The 24,530-nt window shown below is 50.0% G+C and overlaps 1 protein-coding gene and 1 long non-coding RNA gene across 6 annotated transcripts in view; one reads left to right on the top strand and one right to left on the bottom strand.

The window, feature by feature from the left end:
* CRTAC1 (cartilage acidic protein 1) overlaps window positions 1-14,021 on the bottom strand; it is a 140,760-nt gene extending 126,739 nt beyond the window's left edge. The window contains exon 1 of one of the 5 annotated variants that reach the window (XM_006185083.3): window positions 13,662-14,021. Coding sequence is in view for 4 of the 5 variants with exons in the window: in XM_032491149.1 (XP_032347040.1) it covers window positions 6,816-6,839 (24 nt within the window). In the remaining variant the exon portion in view is untranslated. Of the gene's footprint in view, window positions 1-6,815; window positions 7,535-13,661 lie in introns of those variants that run through there. The other 4 variants (XM_032491149.1, XM_032491147.1, XM_032491146.1 and 1 more) reach the window with 4 other exon arrangements.
* On the top strand, window positions 619-14,856 carry LOC116667085. Its single transcript, XR_004323852.1, has 3 exons — window positions 619-730; window positions 3,313-3,469; window positions 14,739-14,856. It is a non-coding gene; the product is annotated as an uncharacterized LOC116667085 (long non-coding RNA).
* The last annotated feature ends 9,674 nt before the right edge of the window (window positions 14,857-24,530 follow it).

The following is a 24,530-nucleotide window of genomic DNA, read 5'->3' as shown; positions in this document are numbered from 1 at the left end:
CCAAATGATCGTGTGTTCTAACAGCTTACAGCTACCAAGGTAGACCTGGGCTGAGCTTCCTTGTAGTGATCTGGTGGGGTGGCGGGAGTGGGTGGGTGAGGAGGTGAAGAGGAAGAGAAGCTCAGCCCTGCTCAGAGCTCAGAGCTGGTACTGTCTCACGGGTGGACCCCGTGTGGTTCCCTCAAACCCTGCTTATCAGTGGGAACTTTGGAGGTTTACAGAGCCCTGGGGCCAAGTGCCAGCTCTGGGAAGAAAGAGCCAGAAGGAAAGCTGGCGTCAGGGACCCAGACCGGTCTGAAGATCTGCTTTAATATGAAGGGCCACCTCTGCCCAAGACTGGCCACCTACATTCACACATTCGTTGTTCACCCACTGAGCACTTACTGAGTGCCTCTACCCCAGCACTGTGCTGAGTTTACAGCTGAGAACAAAAGACACATGTCTCTATGCCCACTGCTTGTGAGGCAGCATTTCTCCTTCTTGGGGACTCTTTCTTTCCCACTTGCAAAAGGCTCTTTGGAAATACATAGCTTCTCAGACAACTGGTGCATGACTGCAATTCCAAGAAAGAGCCAGTTCTTAGAGATCAGGGTGAAAGGGAACATGACATCACTGAGGAAAGGAGCCTGCCACGACAGCCACCCACAGAAAAGGCCTGGGTGCTCACTCCTCTGCTTACAGGGACCGACCTCCAGAGGCTGGCCTACCCTGGACACACAGGATGCTTAGGGTGAGATCTTGGAGTGTGCCCGCCCTCCCAGTTCGGTAGGGAGGGGTGTAGCCTTGGTCCTCTAAGGAGAGCCTCTAGGGACTTCCTCCCTCCAATCCTAAGTGCAGGGAGGGCAAAAGTAGGGACAGGCCTTCCATGAGAAACAGCAATCGAGGCTGCTACCACGAACCTGGCAAGGCTCCTCTGCCCAACCAGGTGGGGAACCAGGCTCTCAGGCCTGGGATCAGGAGGACAGGGAAGCTGACGGAAATCCTGGGGGAGTGGAAGAGGGGGCCCTCCAGGTAGGTGGAGGTGGCTGTTAGGGAGGAAATAAGTCCTCATGGTCCCTTCCTCAGTCAGCGGGACCCCTTAGCTCTGCAGTGACTTCGGTGACTTTGTCACTGCATTTGTTCGGTGCAAACAAAGATAAGAGTAACTAGAAACCACAGGAAGGGTCATTTTACTCTCCTGGCACTGGCGATCCTTCTGTGGCTAATTTAAGTAATATGTCAAAACGTCGTTGGAGGAGATCTTTAAGAATATGTCTGTTAAGTAAACAAGGTTTTACTAATTAATGACATGTCTGCCCACCCCTCCTTCAAGTTCCTCGCAGAAATTCCCTGGGCCAGTAGGGGTGAGGAGAAAAGGATGGAGAAGTCGCCACCTCCTTTTCTCGGGGTGGGGGTGGGGGAGTGGGGACAAATCCAGCCGCCTGTCAGTTGTGGAGCCATCAGTTTCTCTTCCGGAGGTTGATCAGATTTCCTGGGCTGTAACCAACTCCCAGGGCCCAGGGACTGGAATTTTTCCAAGAAGCAAACGCTTTGCTTCTTACGAAGTCAACATGATTTCTTTCAAGGAAAATTTTTATCTTTTCTTTTAAGTGCCTAGGGTTTTTGAAGGGCAAATCTTGACTCTTCTCTAAAGATAATGTTTATGATATGATTATCGTTTGCTAAGACCACTCCCCTCGACGCTCACCGAGAGGCCCGGGGGCGGGGGAATGATGCGCCCAATATTGTACAATGAGTCAGTGGCACAGCCAGAAATAGAACTTTCCAAACTCCCGAATTCTTAATAATAGCAATATTAATAATAGTCTCTTTATAATTTTCCAAGTGTTTTCACAGCTCATATCTAATCTTCACAACAACTTTTGCGGAGGTAGTCTGGGCAAGCCAACCTTGGGAAAGACACCAGGTCTGAGGTCCAGGCCAGCTTTGCTGCTCTCTTGTTGTGTGACCCTCGCTGGTGTCTTCTCCTCTCTGGATCTCAGGGTCCTCAGCTACAAAGTGGGAGGGCTGGATGAGAAGACTTCTAAAATCCCTCCCACCACTAACATGCTGTGATTCCTGCAAAGCTCTAGTCAGGGCTTTTTTCCACTTTTGCATGACTGATATTGGCCAGACAATTCTTCGTTGGGGGGCTGTCCTGTGCATTGTAGGATGGTTCACTCCATCCCTGGCTCTACCCACTAAATGCCAATAGCACTCCCTGTCCCAGGTGTCACAACCAGAAATGTCTATGGACATTGCCAAACGGGCAAAGCAACCCCTCTAGTCACTGCCCAAGGACTTGAATAAGGTCAAGACCGTGAGTGGTTGAGTGGAGCAAGGTCTTCCTGCCCTCCACTTCCTCCCTAACCCCTATGCACCTTTCCACACTTTTCAAACACAGCCTCTTAATCCTTTGCTGCCTCTCATTTCTTAAATGCTCTCAGTGGTCCAGGGTGTGTTTGGTGTGATAATGAACCAATTGACTTCATACTTTCTCCTAAGGAGAGTTCACAGGTTTATGTCCCCTCAGCCAGGCTCCCCAGAAATCCCTCGCAGAACCCTGGCTGGCCCGGAAGCCTGTATCTGCAGCCTGCAGGAGGCTTGGCGAGCACAGATTTGTCAGCACTCTTAAATCACTGGGCTCTGAGGAAGGCTTCTCCCCGCACAAGATCCTTCCTTAGGAATCAATAGCTCAGGGCCTTCCATCACACTCAGAATTATCCTGGGACCTGTAAAATTTCTTTTCCTCAAGTATGGCAGAACCCTCAAATGAAAACCCCAAGGTAGGGGAGGGAAGAGGCCAAGGAGAGAGCCCTGCCTAGGAGGCCTTGTCTGTCAGCCTAGATGTTGCTGTGAGCAGAGGTTGATGTGCACACCTGGACACTTGGTCTCACTTGCTGGGAAAAGGAAGACCTAGTATAGTTCTCAGTGATCCCAAATGAATACCTCTTTACATCTCACCAAGGGCAGAGGCATGTTAAAGACTGCCTTCCTTGATCCTATACTTCCTTGTCCTACAATTCATCATAGGTTGCCAGCCTCACCTTTTTGCAGATGAGGAAACTGAGGCACACAGAGGCTGAGCAATTTGTCCAAGGTCTGTAAGCAGTAAGTGGGGGAGCCAGATTCCAAGCTTGCATCTTTCCACTCCTGAGCTGCCTTCCTGGTGAGAGCAGGGTAAGGGTCAACCCTCTAGTGGGGCTCAGGAAAGAGGCAACTTCTTGTTTTCTCCCCCACTCCCTGTTCAAACAAAACCCCAGAGATCCTGTGCCATATTTGATGTTCTATCTATTTGATGTAATTCTATTCCTCTGGCCTATCTCGAACCAGATCAAGCCTTGGGAATGCAGGCACACTCTTCAGCTAGAGCTAGGAGCAGGCGCAGATCCCAAGCACAGCCTCTCAGAAGACGAAGAACCAGCTTATCTTGGAGCTTGAAGGAGATGGAGAGACTTGAGCCCCTTCCCTGGCAACAAGCATCCCTCAGGTGAGCCTTAGGGACAGAAGAGGAGCTGCTTCTCAGAATCCTGGTTTAGCAGCACTGGTTTCTCCTGAGGGTCACCGCCAAGTCTGTGGAGGCTCCAAGGGGAACTCCATGCAGAGTGCAAAGGAGCACAGAGTGGGGAGGACACAGAGGGGGCAGCCCATAGGCCACTCAGCAAACCTTCCCAGGGCCTGGCTCAGATGTCAAAAGCCAGACTCACAGAACAGAAAAAGGGCAATGGAGATGGTAGCATCCTCCAGGTTATCCAAGAAGCCCTAACATGAGGATTTTGCAAAAATAGAACATCCTAGCACTCTGTCCTTGAGCTGGGAGCAGCAAGGATGGGGAAATGGGCAAATAGTGGCTGGAAACTCTCCACTTCACCCAGGACCCAAGTACTGGGGTAAGCAGTGGTGTGACTGCAGGACAGAGATCCCAGTTTAGCATGCCTTAGCAAAAGGAAGAAAGAGCTCGAGGCTGGGGTTCCAAGACCACCGCCAGATGGAACGCCTTGGGCACTTCTGATTCCTAAGTGCATGGACAGAAACCTGGAGTCACATTGCTTTTGCCTACTAGACCACATGGGATAGTAAGACAAGACAATGGAGGCAGGGGAAAGAATAATTAGGAACTTCTATTATCTGTGTACGTAATAATATCAGAACTTTATCTGTTCCTCATCTCCTCAGTCTGAATAATAGATTCAAAGGAAATTTCCCCCAATTTATTAAGTTTACTTATTTACTAATGTCTGATTAGTCAGCAATTATGAACACCTACTGTGCAGAGAACACATGTCTCTTACCATAGTAAAGAGGAAGCTGCTCATGGAGTGGAAAGAGCTCTGAGTAGAGGACTGGGAACCCTAGGACCCAGTCTTATATTTTCTACCCAATAGGCCTGTGACCTTGTGCAAGATAGTTGCCTTGTTTGCTCTTCAGTTTTCTCATCTGTAAATTATGTGTGCATGTGGGATGAGGTTGGACTAGATGCTCTTCAAGTTTCCTTTCTTCTAGCTCCAATATTCTTGGGCTCTATGAGTTCTAAACAAGTTCAAAGAACACATCAGCACCGAGCACAAAGGATGATCTCAGAGAGCAGGTGGGGCTGAGTACCAGCTCTGCTTCCTTGGAATGTTGTCCTTGCATCTGTCCTACTATACCTGAGACCACAGGACCACCTGAAGTCCAGGAATCATGTAGTAGAAGGGTTCCAATCATGAAGGTGACAGCTGGGGGCTGTGGCCTGAGCTTGCTTAAAGCATTAAGTTACTATGGCCAATGAAGGGCAAGAAGTGAGAAAGTCAGTGGTCCTGAGCTGGGTGCCTTTGGTGCCCCCTACTGGACATCAAGGAGCCTGCTGGGCACCTTCCACTGCCTCAGCAGGCGGCAAGGAAGATTGAGAACAGGAGACCGTCACTAGCTGTTTAACAGGACTGCCTTCCTGGTCTGTGGTCCTATCTCTAAAGGAGTCTATGTTTCACTTCCTAGAATTACACAGGCCATTGGTCCACACATTCACAGGGTACTACTGTGCTGCAATAGGACATCTTAACCAAATATCAAGGTGGAGAGTAATAAACATTAGAGTTCAGAACACCAGGTGCAGCCCAGATGGAGAGAAGGAAAAAAGAGCAACAAGCAGGTATTTCGCTGTATAAATCCCCAGTGGAGAGAAGGTCTTGGGAAATGCAGTAGAAAAATGCTTACTGCAGGCAGAGGATGGAGCTGGGTTTGGGGCATGAATTGAGAGCCCCATTTAAAGATCTCCAGGCTGACGCAGCTACCCTAGGAGTTCAAAACACTCACTCGTGTTCAGGGATGAGGTACAGGTGAAGGATACAGCCCCAAATGAGCAGCCCACTTTTGACCTTCTCCAGAGACCATTAGTGCCAACTGTAAACCAGAATATTCTAACTGTGGTCCACTGTGCCAGTGTCAGGACCTTAAACTCCCTTTGTTGTCTGTTAAATGGACTTTAGGACCTCCTGCCAGAAGGATGTTCTTAATCAAGTCAGATGGAAAGAAAATGCTTCCTCAAGAGCCATATTGGAACAACCGCCATGTTCCCACTTTTCCATCCTCCAACTCCCCTTCTTCATGGCTGAGAGTGAGTTACAGGGCATCTCTAATTCAGTCTTGAGTAGCTCCTGCACTCCCCCCCCCCCCCAGTCATCAGGGTCAAAAAATCTCCCATCAGTAGTGTTTTTCTCCCCTCAAGAGTTCTCCCCTGATTCAAGACAGCACTACAGAGTTGTCCCCTATTCCTGGAACCTTCTTCCGTTCTTTTCCACCTGGCTTCACTTTGGAAGTCCTGAACCCAACCCAGAAGACACCTTAAGTGTGACTCACTAATATATCTTGACTGGGGAGCTGAAGTACCTCCTGGGATGCCACAGACGCCATACTAGGTGCACATCCTACCACCACCAGCAGTAATATTCATTAGTCATTCCCTGAGGAGGGGGAGTGATACCCCCATCCCCCACCCCAGGAGCATTTCCCTGCCACTCTGGGAGGCTCCCATCCAGGCTGGAATGACTTTGTATTCTTGAGTTGGTTTCTGCAGAAACGGGACTAAGCAGGGTTCCAACTATTGCACTGTGAAGAAGCGCGCTGCATTGCTGGGCATGCCCCCAAGACCGGCCTGCTGCCCCATCAAAGCCTTCATGTGGCCCCACTGGGCTGAGGCCCTCCGGTCCCCCTGGAATGCCCGAAGCTGGTTTGCCTGAGATAGGCTGAAAGAAAGCAGACCACACCTCGGTCCAGCAAGGGAGCTAGCAGCTACGCTGCGCTTGGGCTGGCTCCTGGATCTCTCTGCCACCCAGAGCCGTGCCTGGGAGCTCGGCTTCCCCGGGGAAGAAGCGTCAGCCTCCCCAGGGCTCTCCCCATCCTGGAAGCGTAGGCACCTCGGAGAGCCGAGGCCAGTAGCTTCTTCGGCCCGTAGCTGAGCCTGGTTCTCTGCGTGACTCCCCAATACCCCCGGCTCATTCCTCCTCACCTGCTCCGCCCCCTCCCAGCCCAGGTGCCCCCTCCCTAAACAGCTGACCTCCAAGGCACCCCCAATACCTTCCCTGCTAGCTGTGAAGGCTATCGCCCCCACACCTCCGCTCCCACCTCTCCTCAACCTTCGGCCCCGAGCCCGCCTCTCCCCCAGCCCGCGGGGAGGCTCTGCGCGCCAGTCGAGTCCTGTGCCTCTTGGCAAGTTGGAAGCCAAGCCGTCGCCGCCTTAGGGTCTCTGTCTTCCCCGGTTCCTGGGCGGCCACCCCTGCGGGTGGATCGGAAGGGCGCGGAGGGCGGGAGAAACTTTCTCCGCCTGAGGGGGTGAGGGCACGGGAGCGGGTACTCACGCCGGGATCCGCGCTTGGAGCCATCCTTGGGCTCTCTCAGCCCCACCGCCTGGGGGCGTCGGAGCGCGAGAGCTCGCTGCCGCCTCTGCCTCTGCCGCCGCCGCCGCCTTCCAGCTCCCAGCCCCGGTCCCGGGCTGGCCTCAAGCCTCCCGCCCCGACGCCGCTCGCTCGCTTTATACAACTCCACTCGAGCGCGCCCGGGCTTATGTAAAGGCTGGCGGAGACCCGCAGCCAATGGCGCGGCAGCTGGAGCTAGGGACCCGGGGTGGGGGGCGCCAGCGCGGCCAATCGCGGCCCGGGGAGCCCGGGGAGCTGGGTAGGGGGAGGGGGCGCCTCCCCTCGCTGATTTAGGAGCCGGGATTGCGGTGGCAGCAGCCGGCAACCGGGCTGGCCGGGCGCGGCGCGGCGGGCTCTGGGGTGGGCGGCGGCGCTGGCGGCGACGAGGACGGGTGCCCCGGCGCCCCGCCGCTGCGTCGCGTAACCTTCAGGAGGCAGCCGGGCCTGGCGAGGGGGGCGAGGGGGGCGAGGGCGTCTGGCTGTGCGCTGGGGGCCCCGGGCCGGCGGGAAGCAGGGGTCCCTCGGGAGGAAGCGCCGGGAAAGAAGGCAGGGGGAGGGGAGGGCGGCGAGCCCGAGGGCGCCGCGGCCACCTCTGTACGCAAGGGCCGAGGGTGGTGGCGGGAGCAGCGGCGTGCCTTCCCGTTTCCCCCAGATAGCGATCTGGCGTCGCTGCGCCGGGCCGAAGCGGCCGCTCGAGCCTCGCTGATGGCGAGATTTCGCGCTGCGGAGCGATCGCCCAGCGGATCTTTATCCGGCCTGGGGACGTGTCCGAGCGCCTCCCGGGTACTGCTCAGTATGGAAAGCGGAGCTTCGCGACGGCCCCAGAGGGCGAGAAGCTGGCGAGCGAGCACCGCCCGGAGATAAGGCGCGGCAGCGGAGGCGGCCGCGGGCAGCGTCTCCCCTTCCCCCAGTCTCCCAGTCCCCCGTCCGCCGGCTGGCAGTGCTCCCACGCCCTCCGCCAAGCCCCCGGCCCACCAGGGCTAGGGCTGAGCCCGGCCCGCTCGCTCTGGTCCAGTACCTCCTTCCAGCCTCCCTCACCGCTTTGCTTACAGGTACTGCTTCCCCACTTCTGGATCCCCAGCCCGCTGCGGTGGGCAGGGTGCTCTCCGTCTTGCAGGACGGGGGCCGCGGGGGCTAAGCTTGGGAGGAACGCCCTTGTTCAGCAGTACCCAAAGTACCCATGTGCGGGGCAAGAAACGGCCTAGGTCGGTAACACTCTCGAAAGTCAAGTCCCTTATTTTGCGCCTAGAATAGAGCCTGATTGATGCTAGTAGGCGCTCTGAAAGAATTTACTGAATTAATCTTGAACTGAGTAAGGTCTTTGGGTTTCTGAGAGCTGGGGTACAGGGCTCGGGAAGAGAAAGACCTGGGAATAAGCCATCAGAGAGGGAGGGAGCTAGGGCTGTTTTCCCATCTATTGATGCCTGTAGGCACCTGACTCTTGAAATGACTGCACGGTGTTCTTTTATGGAGAGCGCAGCCAGGCAGCCCCTGGCCCCAGACTCCATTGTCACCAGATTTTGAGCAGAACTACTGGGCCTACTTTGGGCCCTGTTTTCAGATCTCTGTAGTCTTCCTCTGAAAAGAAATAGCTAAGGATAAGGCAATCTTTCTAGCTTTGGGAGCCCCGATGTAGCTCAGGTTCTTAACCCTTTGAGGATAGTGGACCCTTTTGAGAATCTGATGTAAACCACTGAATCCTTTCCCTAGAAAAATATACAAATACACACATTTACGTGCACACACACACACACACACCCCTCAAGTATAATTTTAGGAATACAGGATGCAATGTTAATCTCCTGTTTCTCTAGAGGTCTAGGACAGTGTTTATAATCATCCTCCTTTTGTGGAATCGCAGAACTCTCTCAAGAATCTGATTACTGGTATGAATCATTTTCTCAGAAAAATGCTCGATCACACACACATGTTCATGTACAATTTTCAGGAGTTCGTGGATCCTAAAAACAATCTAAGACCCCATATTCAGAACCTTCACCAAACAGCAAATAGAGTCTGCCCCATGGGCACACCTGATCCCCAGCGCTCTCCATTAAGTGTTGGGTGAGCTCTGCACGCCGCTGCCTCGTGCCAGCATCCTTTTCTGAGGGCATGAGTCATGTGGTGATGGCCCAGACACCTAAGAGACCATCTCCACACTTGTCTCTGCATCTTGGTCCCTGCCACCCTCTTAGTGTAGAAATAAGTTGCAGGTTGTCATGTTCTGTCTGATTTAGAAGTGTTCCTTAGCCAGAAACTCCAATTCGGTGAGACAGCAAGTGACTGGTAATTAACCAGTTTCGCTCAATCCCAAGCTTCTAAGCACACCTTTCTTGTTTTTTTTTCTCACCTCTTTCTGCCGGTGAGGCTGTGAGCAGCATCCCCAGCTGTGGAGCCTCACCTCACCTAAACCCAACAGATTTAGTAACCAGCGCGGTAATGATCAGCATTAGCCATCCAGATGTGAACAGGCTCTCTGCACGAAACAGCTCTGTAATGATCTCACACTTTCCCGCAGGTAGCCATGTAAGGGTGTAACAGACCAGAGGTGCTGGGGAAGGACAGAGAAGTGCAGGAAATGATGGAGACTGTCTCTCCAGGAAGTTCTCTAGCGAATGCAGTCTGGTTTCTGCACTTGCACTTGTGAGGGTTGAGCCTGTGGGCCAGGTAGTTCTGGTCCTGTAATTTCTAATTCCTCTAACAGTCCTCCATGTCCATTCACTCATTTCATGTCAGTGTCCACTCAGAGCTCCAGCCTCTGCCCTGTCTGTCTCATTGTAGACATCTTGCCCTCACAAATTTCCCAGACACACCTTGCTTTCCCAGGGCACATGCACACCGTTGGGGACTAAATTGTGTTCCCTCCAAATCCATATGTGGAAGGCAAACCTTCTAATGTGACTATTTGGAGATGGAGTCTGTAAAGAGATAAGGTTAAATGAGGTCAAAAGGGTAGGACTCTAATCCTTGGGATTGGTGGCCTTATGAGAAAAGAAAAAGACACTAGAGATCTCCCTCTCTCTCTGGGCACGCACAGAAGAAAGGTCACATTAGGACACGGACAAAGGTGTCCATCTGCAAGCTAAGGAGAGAAGCCTCCAAAGTAAACAAGCCCACCAGCACCTTGATCTGGAACTTCCGGCCTCCAACTGTGAGAAAATAAAGTCCAGTTGTTGAAGCCCCTGATCTGGGGCGCTTTGCTATGGCAGCCTGAGCAGACTCACACACACGTTTTCAACAGGTCCCCATCCCAGCCAGCTTGTTCAGTTCCCTCCCGTCACTCTGACTCCAGCCTCCTCCACTCTAGTGAAGCCTCTCCCCATGCTGCCCCTGACAAACCTTGTCCAGGCTTACCTGAGACACTCGGCTAAAATGTCTTTTCATCTTTTGGCACCCAAACTAAGTCTCATCTCCCAGACCACCTGCCAAAACTGGTGTGCATGCCGGTTTTGCCTTTTCAGCCCTCCCGCAGGTCTACAACGTCTTAGCACTCTGTTATACACCTTGTCCTGTGCTCTCTCTAATTGTTTCTTGGCATACACCATGGCCTTCCTCTCAGAATGGAAGCCTCTGTAAGTCCAGTGTTTGTACCTTTTACTTGCTACCTCATAGATCCCAGCATGAAACTGGGCACAGAGTGAACATTGTTTGCTGATTAATTTATTCCAATTAGACATATTTAGCACCCCCCCCACCCCAAATACTGGAAAAGTTCCAGAGCACTTCATTTTCTAAAAGCTCAAGACATTGTATGTATGTGTCATTTCTGTCATCTTGAAAGCGGTTGGAGCAGGGGCTGTCAGGAAACAGGAACAGCTCTCTCCTATGGTCCAAGATCAGAGGGGTTACACAAGTTACTCAGCCACACAAAGGCAACCCTTCTTTCTCCAAATCAGACGATTTGCTATTCTTGGTTTCCTTGTGACCCTCACTGATCCACTTCCCTGTCTTCTCACTCTCCAGATGGAGAGGAAAGGCCAGGGAATCTCAGATCTTAGAGATGCTCTGTTCCAACAGATCTGTTGCAAAAGAGCAGAGAGGTTGGTACCATTCCTCAAGCCCTTATCTGAAACCCCTGAAGCCCAAGGTGCTTAAGAATTCAGAAAGGTACCAAGCATGCTGAACATCCCCTGTGAGGTCGTGGGCAGCATCTCGTAATTGGCCACATTAATATTTCCACAGTAAAATATATGCATGATCACACTAAGTGCGTTGTGAGGATGAAGTGGCTTCACCACAGTTTGTCTGGGTTTATTGCCAGAGGAGTTTGGGCACCAAACTTGCAACCCTTCACCCCGAAAAAACCCCAGAATCCACCTAGTGATTATCAGAGATTTGGGAATTTGGAATTGCAGGTAAGGGATTGTGGAATGGTATTTTAGGCTCGGTTGTCCCCAAGAAATGAACATTTTGTGAGGGTGTGGAAAAGTAGCACTAGTAGCAAATGAGAAACCATGAACTACGAAAGAAGTAAGGAGTGTAAGGGAGTGTGAGGAAATAACCCCTTCTCAAGCCAAGCTGTGTTGGGTTGTGGTCCCTTTTTTCTAAGGAGTACTGATTTATCAGTGGCTGGAGAGTTTCAGATGGATGCATGTTAACAGTGGCTTATAAGGGGGGCAGATGTACTGAATGGACTTTAGAGGGGAGGCAAGTAGGGGTGAAGATGACAGAAGCTTTTATAGAGAAGCCACAAACCACGGTGGACTTCCTGATGGCCAGAGAAGTTAGTTCAGAACAGCTTAAAATAGGAGTACATGGCACAGGCAAACTTCTGCAGGTAGAGAGAGGGCAGACCTGGGAAAGGGAAATTAGTTAAAGGAAGACACTATTGAAATCCTAGAACAGTCTGGTGTGAAAGGTCAGAGCCCCTTAGGACTGGGGAGAGCCTGGGAGCGACGATGTAGATAGATGACCGATCATCATGCTAATCTGTACCCAGATGGCCTGAGGTTTTCCCACACTGTGTTTTTCCCACACTGTGGGGGGAGGCTTTGCAACCTGAGGGGCTGACTGAGATTCTGATGCCGAGGGGAGGACAGTGACAGGGAAGGCCGTAGTGGACAGCTGTGGACAGTGGAAGGCCTGACAGCACAGCTCTCCATGCTTGTTTGAGAGGCTCAGTCAGCAATACCCTCCATGGTCAGGGGCTTCCAGGAGCCCAAGGTAACAGCAGGGAAGCTTCATCTTGAATCTTGCAGCTAGCCTTGTCACTGACCGTGGTCCTGCTTTGCCTTTGCTCCTAGGTCCTTGTATCTGCTTTTATCTGTTTTCTTCTGACAGAGCTCTGTCTGGTACCCCCAGCTACAATAAGTGGGTGTCTATCTCATTATCCCATCCTGGTACCCTATCCTGTGACCCAGATGCTTAGGGACTGGGATTCCAAGGTCCAGATCCTCTTCTTCCCTTCCTGTGGTTGAGTCTTTACCACCTGCTGCCTCACATTTCCTGACATCAACTGCCTTCTCAAGCCTCTGCTAACTGCCTCATGCCAGCTTCCTTTGACACACTCCCAACTTGGCCCCACTGTCTCCACCCACCAGCTTCCAGGACCTCCCTAGGTCCTGACCCGGCCTTGGTGGGTAGGTCTTGATCCACATTCCAGCCCCTCTTGGTCTGATATGTCCCGTTGCCAACCCAGACATAAGCTCATGGTCATGGCTTAAAGGAGAAGGAAGGAAGCCTTTAGTAGTTGGGGGAGGGTGGCAGCAGCGGCAAATGCCAGGGAGCTCCTGGGCTAGGTGTGCCCTGGCTAGTTTCATCCCGAGGGAAGAGACAGGGGTGGGTAAAAAGTGAGCAGGAAAGAAAGGTGAGGAAGGAGGAGGAAATTAAAGGAGGCAGAGAATTAGGAGGAGAGAGAGAGGGAAGTGAGGACATTAGGAGAGGAAGTGAAAGGGAGAGGATGTTTCTAGTCTTGTTTTGAATGTTGAAACTGGGCATGAAGATCTTGTCATCAACAAAGAGTCAAACATTGACATAAAAGAAGATGGAAAGGGTAGTTGAGCTGATGTGTGTGTGTGTGTGTGTGTGTTTGTGTGTGTGAGAGAGAGAAAGAGGAAGAGAGGGAGAGAGAGAGAGAGAAAGGCGTTGAGGGCATAGACTATCCCAGGAAGTAGGTAGGACAGAAGTGGAAGGCTAATAAGAACAGGCAGACCAGAACTGATGTATCTTAGAAAAGGAATCCATGTTCAGAATTTGCAAGGGACATCATTTCAGACTGTTCCACCCTGATTCCATTAACCAGGGTTGGTTGCATGCTCCCCTCACCCACTACCTATCTCTGCACCTCTTGGTTCTTCCCCTGATTTGTCCGAAAACTCCACCCTCATCTTGATGCCAAATTCCAGTTAAAGATAGAATGTATTTCTCACAGGTTCAGCTTCGGTGTCCAGAGGTATTGTTATGACCCGCCAGATGCAAGGGTAAAACCAGGATAATACAACCCATTATAGGGCTTTTATGAGGAACATGTGAGCTAATGTATGCAAAGCACTTCGCAGAGCGCCTGGTGCATCGTGAGTGTTCCACAAATGACGACTGTCATTCATCTCTTTCCTCGGATCTCTGTGCCCAACCTGTCAGCTCTGCCTGCCTATCCTTCCTTTGAAACGCCGCTCACTTTCCTCTCTCTCTCTCCACTCCCAGACCTTTAGCACCTCGCATTTGCATTCCTACAATGGCAGATCTGCAGGTCCCCCCCTTCCCAACCTTCATGTTCTCCTCATCCAAGCTCTAGTAATCTTTCATTTGGGTAGCACTTTATAGAACTGAAAAATCTGCACTAACACTTACCTGTGAGGTTAGACACACAAGCCAAGGCTTAGAGAGGTGAAGTGGTTGTCCAACGTGGCACAGCTAATGAGAGGCAGAGCTGAGATGCAAATGTAAGGCTCTGGGGCATGGCCCACTGTCCACACAGTAAGTCATTGCTTCTTTCATAGAGCTATGCTGGAGGATAGAGGCCTGGTTTTATATTTCCCATGAACCTCTCTAGGTTCTGGCCCACCGGAGTTCTCAACCAGCCGAGTCCCTTCCTCCAGGCACAGGGTCACACCGTTGGCTCAGCCCTACCTTTGCGGGAGAAGGGCCTGTTCTGCTCAAGCCTCAGAGGCCGGAGCCGGGGCCTGCCCCAGGGCTGTGTGCGCGGTGGAGGAGGGCTGACCAGACTGAAGCCGATGGGCCACACTCTGGTGAGCAAGGAGAAAATCAAGAGGAACTGTGGTTGTTTCAGTATAGCTCAGCCCAGTAGACAATAAAAGCAACTCCAGGCTCCTTGCAAGAGGAAGGAATTGAGATTTCCTGAAAAGAAGCCTTCTTCTCTGTGAGAGTTGCAAGATGTTAGAACAAGATTCCTGCAGAGGTTGTGGAAACTGCTCCCCTGGAGGTCTTTAAGAGCTGGAACACAATTCGCTTTCCAGCCAGAGGTGGAACTGACAGCTGCGAGGATAGGGTGGTGGGGGGAGCACAGGCGGCAGGGAGGAGGGTTTAGGACATCTTGGGAGCCAGGCGGGAGCTCAGAGGCAGGGCTAGGGGCTGGGGTTGGCTGCTCGGAGGGCAGGCCCCAGGGAGGTGGGGTCAGAAGGTCAGGCAGCAGGACCTCAGGGACAGGGGGCAGAGTTCTGAGCAGAGAGCCTGCAGGCTGTTTGCCATCTGATCCACCCAATTACTGCCTGCTAGCTAGGGCCAGTGAGCGCTGCAGCGTGGAGGGAAGGGGCTGCTTCTGGGCCCTGAGGGGCACATTGGTCCCAAATGGGGACAAAGACTAGGTGTTCTATCCAAGTACAGCAAGGTGCAGAGGCTGCCCCCTCAAAATATTAAGTACAAAGAATTAAACCTGAAGCGTGCTCTTTTACGGTGCTCCTTAAACAGAAATGTCTGGAGAGACTTCCAGGACCACAAATTACCCCCGATAAAAGTGCCACATCTTCCTGGACTATCCATTTTTGCTAGAAGATGTGCTAGCGGCGGGGGACAAGAGGAGGAGAGGTAGGTCATTTCACTGGTAAGAAATTGAAAATAAACATTTCATTTCGATACATTTTGATATACCATGGAGTGGAATGCAAAAGTGCATGCATGTTTTAGACAAAAGACCTTTCAGGCTTCCTGTTGGGTGAGACACCCCTTGAAGTCCTGGGGTGGGGGCTTTCCTCTACTTCAGCAGTTCTTCTGTGGAAAAGCTTGACCAGGTTTGTAAACACCCACCGCTCTAGTGTTTACAGTGTCTCAGGCACTATTGGGATATTGGACAAGCATGGAAGCACTTTCTGTGGGCCAGGCTTATGCCCTTTCTGACAAAAGAGTTAGTACTTATATTTTCTTTGCAGGGAAGTTGAGGAAACAGGCCCAGAATGATGGAGTGATCCCTCCTGCTCCCACAACAACAATTCCCATACAGCAAAGCTGAGCTGGGAATATGGGTGCAACTTTGGGGCAGGTTGTGTCTGTTCCACGTGCCTGCGCCTTCCCTCTGACTCTGTGATTCCTCCCCACACCCATTCCCTGCCAGGAAGTAATCACACAGCACTCACTGCCATGTGCCCCCTCCTGAGAGCCTCCCAGGCAGGAGGGACAGGTTCAGGGCAAACAGGGAGCCCAGGAAATCCAGCTGGTGTCTGTGCCTTTCCTCTTTCTGCCAGGGGTCATGACCTGCTCTGCACACATTTACAGATAAGGACATTAGCACAGAGTCACCAGCATCCCCAGGTCACCGACACAGTAGCCAATTTCCAAGTTGGGCTGGAGGAGTTCTGGCTCAGTGCACAGCCCAGGGGCGTCTGTTCACTGCATGGCCCAGGATGGATGGGTCACCAGCAAGCATTCATCCAGTGCTTGTTAGCTGTGGGCTCCAAGTTAGGCCAGGGGAGGAACAAAAGTTAATGAGAACTTCTCTGCCTTCAAGAAGTTTTCAATACACAGGGAATGGCTGCCCAACAGGTACAGAAAGAGGGAATAGGAAGGGGCTGGGGAGATGTGCTCCTCCTCCTGCATTCTGCAACCTCTGCGGAGGAACTGTGGGTGGGAGATGGTTCCCTGGCTTGGTGACCGGGCATCTCCCCCTCATCTTCATGTAGAGCTCTCCCCTCTCTCTGCTTCTTCCTGGTCCTCTGGGAGCCCATCCTCTGTCAGATGTTCTTTCTCTGCTGTCCCCAGCAGTCAACACAACCAAAGCCACCACGGCCTGTGTTCACCAGCTGATCTGCCCACATGGTGCTTGATAAATGATAAAAGCTCACACTGAGGCTGCCCTTCCTCATGCTGTGCGCTGTTCTTGTGCTTTGACTGCTTTAATCGTCCCAGCAAGCATATGAATCTATTACTATGTCCACTGTATAGATGAAAATGCTGAAGTTAAGTAAATAGCAAGTAAGTGGCCACCTGGGACTGTTCCTCAAGTCCCACACCTTAGACAGCCTTTAGCCATTCCACACACGGTACCTCCTTTGGCCTTACAACGATACCCTTTTACAGGTAGATGGGGAAATTGAGACGCAGAAGGGTCAAATGCATTGCCAAGCTTGACTGGTCTGTGGGAAAGGTAGAGACTAGAATCAAGTTCTGACTCTTAGCTTGACTCAGCCTGGCATTCTTTCCGTTAAATTTTGTTGCTGAAATCAGAAAATACTCCCTATTTATTTCCAGTCACCGTGTACCCAACCAGTCTTTGGAGGAGTGAATCTTTGCTTTTTCCTATTGTGTGGAAACGGAAAAAAGTCATGACCAAGCACTGGTGAAACTAGAAAAGCTTGAAAGATCGCCACCTGGTGGCTTTCTTAGTGATGGCGGCAGAAACTGGGCCCAAGGCCTGCGAACTGCGACCTTGGAAGTCCATGATCATAGAAGTTGGAACTTAATTGACCTCTGACTGGATGCCAGGTGCTCTGTCAAGCCCTTTCAAGGGCGCCTCTCATTTATTGCCCACATTAACTATGTGAGGTGGGTCCTTCAGCATCATTCCCGTTTCAAAGACAAGGGAGCTGAGGCTCAGAGGTTGAGTAACCTGCTCAAGGTCATACTGCTGGAAAATCTTAAAGCTGGGGTACAGAGTCAGGTCTGTCTGACCCCAGGGCCCATGTCTGCTTAACCTCTCCTTATCCTGCCTCCCCACACCCTATCCCATCGGGCCATTGCCACCTCTCCTATCTCATCCCACAGCCCGGCTCCCTGGGTTGCATCTGCTCCGATCTTCACTCTGTTTTTCGAGCTCATCCTCACACAGGGCCTTTGCACTTGCTGTGCCTTCTGCCTGAAATGCTGTCTCAGGTTTAGCCATCGTGGGCTACTCATCGTCCAGGTCTAGGCTTATAGGGGTCACCTCCTCAAAGGTGCTCTTCCAACCATCCATCCGAGGTGCCTGTACTCAAGCCCAGTTCCTCAAGCCCAGTCCCATTGATTTACTGCTTTGCCTTCTTAGAGCTTAGCGTTCGCTGAGATTATCTTCTGTCTCTGTTTGAATGCTTGTTTCTGTCCATATTCACCACTGAGAGTATGAGCTTTAGAGTGGCAGGAACCGCAGTATCCCCAATGCCTAGTACAAGGGCTTGGGAAGTAGTTGCTCCATGAATATTTACTGGGTGAATGATTGGAAGACGACAGGGGAAAAAAGGCCCTTCTATCAGTATTTTATGCATTTCACTCAGAGGTTTTCTCATCCCTCCTGTTTTTTCCTGTCATTTTTGCCCACTTGTTTTTTGGACCCCTCCCTTATACATCCAGGACCAGAGGGGAACTGAGGCCAGAGCTAGGACTCAATTTGATGGAGAGGTGGTAAAATATCAGATGCAGTGAAAATAAGGTGGCTTGCCTTTCTGGTCCTTAGCATTTGAAATAGTTGAAGCATCTGTGGGGTGTTTTTTTTTTGTTTTTTTTTTTTGGTAGTGGTGGTTGTTAATTCTTGTAATTAGCTTGTACCTTATAGATACTGCTCTTGGTCATTTAGAAAGAGGCTTAATTGGTCATTCAGGCCTGGAACCTATTCTGTTCTCCAACTTTATTACTTCCTCTGCCACATTCAGAACCTGGAAAGGTAGATTAGCATCTCGGGATTATAAACTGCCGGTTCTCACTCACCTACACTTGGATGTGCTCCAGAAAACAGACTCTGGTTTGTGAATTTGAATTGAGAGCCCTGCACTTGTAAGGAGAAGCCCAGACCCAGGCACAGCACCTAAGTTCTGCTGAAAACCTGAGCAGAGTACAAATGCTCATACAGATGAGCTTATAGCCAGAGGCATGAGAGACCTCAGAAAGGAAAAACCATGGTGGCTAATGGTCATTAGAGCTTCCTTGATGCAATTTCAGAGAACGAGGAGAGCCACAGTCCTGACTAAGTGAAACCAGGAGAGCTGAGCTCTGAGTTGACAGCCCCGCTGTGGTGATATGGTGACGGGGTGATATTGGGGGTGGGCATGGACTAGGGTGGGCAACCTGACTCTCCTCTGAGTCTGCCTCTGTCTTGCTGTGTGTTTTTCCTTAATCTCTAAAAATAAGACAGAGCTGGCTGGGCTTTCTGATTCCCTGCAGCTGTGATGTTCTATCTTACCAGGGTGGGCAGAAGAACGGACTGGAGGAAAGGAAGACAATGTTGGTTGAATTCCTGCTCTACACTGGGCACTGGGCTGGGCATGGTGACACCAGGCCGTCACAGCAGCCCCACAAGCGTGATCTCTATTTTACAGATGAGAAGGAAAAAAAGAGGAGGTTAAGTGACTTACCCCAAGTCACATAGTTGGAACGTGATGGGGCTTTGCCACAAGGCAACTAGCTCTCATAAACTGTCTCCAACTAACGCTCCAGAATATCTAATTCCTAGAAGTAGCACTCGCCTCCTAAGGAGCTCTGCTCCGGTCTGCCCAGTGACCGGGGAAAGGCAGAGCACAGCTGGCCTTGTCAGATTTCCTGGTTTATTTCAACACCATCTCTGGCTCCTAATTAGGCAGCTCAGGGGTGAAAAGTTAACATGATATAAGTAATGAGCAGGGGACCCTGTGTCACAGGCCAACCCTGGATACAGAACACGGAATGATTCTGTAATTACGCCAGCCAGTGTTTACCAAGGGCCTCTTAGGTGTCGGGTCTGACAACAGCAGCAGCAGCAGCAACAGCAACAACACCACCACCAGCAGCAGCAGCAACATAACCTCCAGCAGCAGCAGCTGGGGGCTCCTTCTGCACCAGGTAGGGGAATGTACTTAGCACATTTGCTCTGAGGGGAGGAAGACAACTCCTCTTTTTCACTGTTTGAGGGAATCTGGTCTCAATGTCTGAGAAATAAAACAAGTACCCCAGGCTTGGACTATTGGGATTCTCTGTGTTGGCTTCTAGGTGGTGAGGAAGGGGTTAACTCACCAGGAAAGCCAAGGAGCTGTATTTTCCAAATGAAAAATCTGGCTGGACACATGGGCCGATGTACTGACTTGTGATGAGCAGGCTCTTTGAAAAATCCAGGAGCAGTTGTTGTCAGCGCAGTCACCTAGCTCTCTGTTCCATGTCACCCATACCACTCTCTGGCTGCCGACAGCCTTCCCTCTCAGGCTCATCACTCTGGCCTCCCTGTCCCATAGTTTTTATGCCCCCAAATTATGACTTCTTCTAACATACAACCAAGCTAAACGTCATTCTCAGGCTAAACATTTCCCAATATTTTGGAGGAGGGGAGCTGGAATAAGAAGAGTGGTGTGATTTATACGAAGTTGTGAGTGACTAACTGGCTGCCCATTGTGACTAACCTCTGGCCAATGAACATCCTTTTAAAGAGAAGCTGGTTATTCACCAGACAGCATTCCCTGACAGGATCCTAGCTGCGTGGCACTCCAGGCTCTGTGTGCCCCAGGCTCATGGAGCGAGAGATCACCTTCTCCAAGGGGCTCTTTTCTGAAGGGAGCTAGATGCTTTATCTCTCCTTTCTGATCTCTTAACAGAGTGCAGTGGCACAGGGAGAGCTCTTAGAAAACCCTAAAGGCACAGCACCTATCTTATTGGCCTTGTCTCACCTTTTGAGACCCTTTCTTCAGTAAGAAACCATTTTAATAAGGCTGCAATTTCATTGCAGAATTTTGTAATTAAATATCCTTCAAAGGAAGGAGGTTACAGGTCCCTATCTCTCAGTTTATCATGGACTTAATGCCCCAAGTTACACAGTGTTTAGTCAAGAATGTATCCCTGTTGTAACTCCATGCAGGTCTTAAAGATAGGAAGTGCTCTGAATTTATCGTGACAGTTGCTCTCTGTTCTTGGGATGTTATTCTGTTTATCAAGTTGAAAAATAAATAGTGGCTTCTTGGGCAGAAATAACAGGCTCCCCCTCATCCCTGCCTTCATCCCAGTCCCGTGGGCCTCTCTCATCCCTTAAGGAAAATCCTCCCATCAGCTCTCCAGAGAGTAAAGGTTCAGTATTGGCTGCTTCTTTTAAGGAGCAAATGTGCTCCCCCTGCTGGCTGAGGGCAGCCAGTACACCGGTATGCTGCAAAATCACACATCTTTGGACTTCCTTCAAAACCACAGTATGACCTAAGTGCTAGATGTAGTGCTTATAATAATAACTAATTATTTTAGATATAAAGATGAGAAGGACCAGGCCCCTGTTCTCAAAGAGCTTAGAGTCTGGTCAGAGAGACTAAATGTGCATATATATTATACCTAATACGTAAAACAATGTGTTAATATCTATTAATTGTAGGGTCAGAGAGAAGGGAGAATTTACTCTATCCACAGAGATAAAGGAGGCTGCATGATGGTGATAGCATTGTACTGGCATCCTGAAAAAGCAGTCAGATTTCAGAAAGTGAACAGAGAGAGAACGGTCAATGGATGGAGTCCTAGAAGTTAGGCATGAAAAACACCCACAGAGTCGTTCGTGTACTTTAATCTCTTCCGTCTATAAATGAGAAAAAAGGAGCTCAGAGAGGCCAAGTGCCCGAAATGTAAGAGGCGGAACAGAGACTGGAACCCATGTCTTCTCACACCAACTCCAGGCTCACCAAGAATTCCAGGCTTCGGGAGGAATGAAAGGCGGGGTGGGAAGTGCCGGATATAATGGAGGACGGAGTCTGAGTAGCAGCCACAAGAAATTCAATCCCATTTACTGAGGAAGTGAAATGGTCTGGTTAATTTAATTTCCTAATTAGATGGAAGTTCAGTAAAAAGGCTGCATTGTTAGAAATGTTGATTTTTAGAAACTTCCTAAAATGGTTTATCTCACTTTTCTGCCTTAGCTAGTCAAGGTAACAGATCATTCGATGGTAATTCAGCATCTTGCAGACCTCACAATGCTTTAGAGGTAGAGAGGATACAAGCTATGGTTATAGACCTTTGGAGGGTTAAAAAAACCTTTAATAGCAAGATACTTGCCTGACATTCATCATTCATCAACCATAGCATTTAGATTTATTTATCAGAGTGGGATAGTTGAATACAGAAAAAATCTGACTAGGTGATAGTCCTGGCTCACTTTGCTCTGGTTAGTTGGGGTTTTGCTGGGTTATTTAGGGTGGTTCTTGCTGAGCCCCCTCCACAGCTCTGGCCTTACCCCTGAGTGGCTGTGCAGGGCAGCAGGATTTCAGGGAGGAGTCCTGAAGAATTCTCGTGCTTGCTTTGGAAAGGAGCAGGTAGGACATTCCTTTGATGATATAGGCTGGCTCATGCCCCAAACCTCCCAAATGGGAACCCCTAGAAAAGCTGAGTAGTGGCCTTATCTAAATGGGGGTCCTGTGGGATTTGGCTCCAGCCTGGGTGTGGCAGCCAGCCTCCCAGATGGCCCTCAATGATCCCCCCTCCCAATATTCATGCCTTGGGCAGCTCCTGCCTATGTTACATCAGGATTGATCTGTTTAACCACTAAAATACAGCTAATAATACACATTCATACATACATACTAAGTGATAGTATGTCACTTTCTGATTAGATTACAAAAAGTCTTGCAGATTTCATCTTGGTGACTATCTCTCTCAGATCACTTGCTCTGGGGGAAGCCAGCTGCCATGGCATGAGCATAACTAGGGAGAGGTCCTTGTGGCAAGGAACTGAGGCCTCCAGCCAACAGCCGTGTGAGTGAGCTTGGGAGCAGAAGCTCCACCTGCAGTCAGGCTTTCAGATGGCTGCCACTCTGGCCAACATCTTGACTGCAGCCTTATGAGAGAGCTGAGCCAACTGCCCAGATTCCGACACTCCGGAATTGTGTGAGATAACAAATATTTGTTGTTTTAAGTTGCTAAAATTTAAGCTAATTTGTTACACAACAATAAGTAACCAGTACACTAGGATAGAGACTTCCGTGCGATGGGGGTGCTTAGGCATCGCTCTTTCCCAAAACACTATTCGAGCAGCCAGAGGTAGTTTTGACAGGCTGGAATCTTAGATCCAGAAGGGACCTTGGATCTTAACTAGTCTAGTTCTTTCATTTTACAGATGGAAAAAGAGAGGTCAGAGGGGAAGAGGCTTTGTATGAAGCCAAGCTGAAGCTAAAACTTAGGTCTCCTGTTTTGGGGTTCCTCCTATTCTCCCCATATTCCAGTTTTCAGCACCTAGTCAGCTTCCCAGTTCACTGTTTCGTTCACCAAATATTTATTATGTGCTAGGTCTGTGTTCGGCCCCTGGGGCGTTGTAGAGGCTCTGGGCATATGCCGAAAGTTATCATTTGAATAATACATACATTATAATGGAAAAGTTTTGAATGAATGAAAAAGGCTAGATCACAATCAGGAGACCCATGTGCTAGTCCTTGCTTTGCATAAAAGTCCTGGGTCTTCTTTGTCATCCTCTGTAAATGAAGGTTCCAGGCTGGTATGCAGTACAAATTCTTAGATTAATACATAGAATCTCAGAATTTTAGAACTAGAAAAGAATTTGGCAGGCAAGTGATGCTGAAATATTTGAATGATAGTGGATCTCTTTGAAGATCAGAAGAGTCTGTGGGCCCCTTTAACCACATGCACACAACACTGTGCATATAAATTTGTGGAATTCCTAGATCATCTGAAGCCCATCCCTGGACATCCTAGGGATCCATAGGCCAAGAACCCCTGATCTGTTCTAACCTCCTGTCATTTTAGGTGAGAAAACTGAGACCTAGAGAAGGGAAGTAACTTGCCCTACATCATACAGCAATTTAGTAGTGATGTCCATGCTTGGACCAGGTCTCCTGAAATCCTGTCTGGCTCTCTCCCCTCATAGAACCCTGACTTACAGGAAGCACACAGGTAATGAGGAAACTAATTCCAGCCTTCATAATATAGAACTTCCAGAAATCACAGACATGCACATATTTATTTTCTGTTAATATCTCTTGGGGGCAGACAGAGTGTCCATTTAGGTCAACTCTGCCTCCAGCACCAGGCTAAAAGGCATCAGTAAATGCTTCCTAAAATCAGGCAATTGGAAAGCCCTAGAGATGGGACTGACAGCCCCGGGAGGGTCGGGATGGAAGTAGAGAAAAGTCTGGTGGTGTGGGTGTGCACCAGCGGAAGCCCCAGGGACAGTCAGCTTGGCTGGCCCACTGGCTGGTCCCAGGGGCTCGGGGGCTCCTCTGCTGTGGAGCAGACAGCTCACATTTAGACAGGACTTGGTTTCTCACTATCACGTAAAGAAGCGGCTAAGCATAATGTTGAAGATTGGGGATCTGGTGCCAGCCCGCTGGGGCGCAGAGTCACATTTGGCTACTTCGTAGCTGTGCTGTCTTGTCCACCAGGTAACTTCTCTTCCTGATCTAGAAAATGGGGACCACAGTTGCCCTTACACCACAAGCTTGTGAGGGTCAAATGAGTTAGTTTTTATAAGGTGCTTAGAACAGAGCCTGACCTGTAAGAAGGGCTATATACATGTATGATAATTAAGAGCATAAAATCCATACTTCTTCTGGCATCAGTTTTCCTTCTCTAGGTCCTTCAGAACTGAAGCCAGTAAACTTGGAAAAAAAAAAAAGATTACATTAAAAAATCAACTTTCAGTATAAATTGTCTACAGAGTAACATACACCTATTGTAAGTACACATTTAGATGAATTAATGTACTCGTGTATTTACCACCACTGATCCAGGTACAGAAAGTTTCCATTACCCTCCAAATCTTCCTTGTCCTTCATCCCAGGCAACCCTCCTCCCTCCCAGCCCCGTACCACTATGATCTTTGCCACCAAAAGTTATAATGGCACATCTCTACCAGTAAGTGGGTGATGAGCTGCCAAATTTATATGTTTCCCAATATATGGATGCATGTACTTATGTATGTCCTGCTGTCAATCTGTATCATACACACCAGAAAAGTTTATTTTCTGTTTTAGTTTTAGATTTTTAAAAATGAGAATTATTAAGGAAATGGAAAAAATGTGAATAATTGGTGAATCCAGGTAAAGGGGATCTGAGAGTTTTTATACAGTTCTTGAAATCGTTCTGTAAATTTGACATTATATCAAGTTAGAAAGTCACAACAAATAAGCTAAACACAAAGAGCAGTAGACAGAGCTACCGTTGGGCCCTTGGAGCGCTGTTCTTTCTCAGAAGCCCCAGGAGGGTTCACTTAGCTGGCTAAATCCCAGGCCTCACAGGGCTGGAAGGAAGCAGAGGCTCTTAGGGTGAGGCCTGGGGCATCTGCCTGGCACGGAGTCAGGGAGCCACGACTCCTTAGGGCCATGGGGCCTTTGGCAGGAGAGGGCCCCTCCAGCTGGT

The sequence above is a fragment of the Camelus ferus genome, chromosome 11, assembly GCF_009834535.1.
Source record: "Camelus ferus isolate YT-003-E chromosome 11, BCGSAC_Cfer_1.0, whole genome shotgun sequence".
Classification (NCBI taxonomy): domain Eukaryota; kingdom Metazoa; phylum Chordata; class Mammalia; order Artiodactyla; family Camelidae; genus Camelus; species Camelus ferus.
Note: the sequence above shows the minus strand (reverse complement) of the source record. Positions and strands in the feature narration are given on the sequence as shown.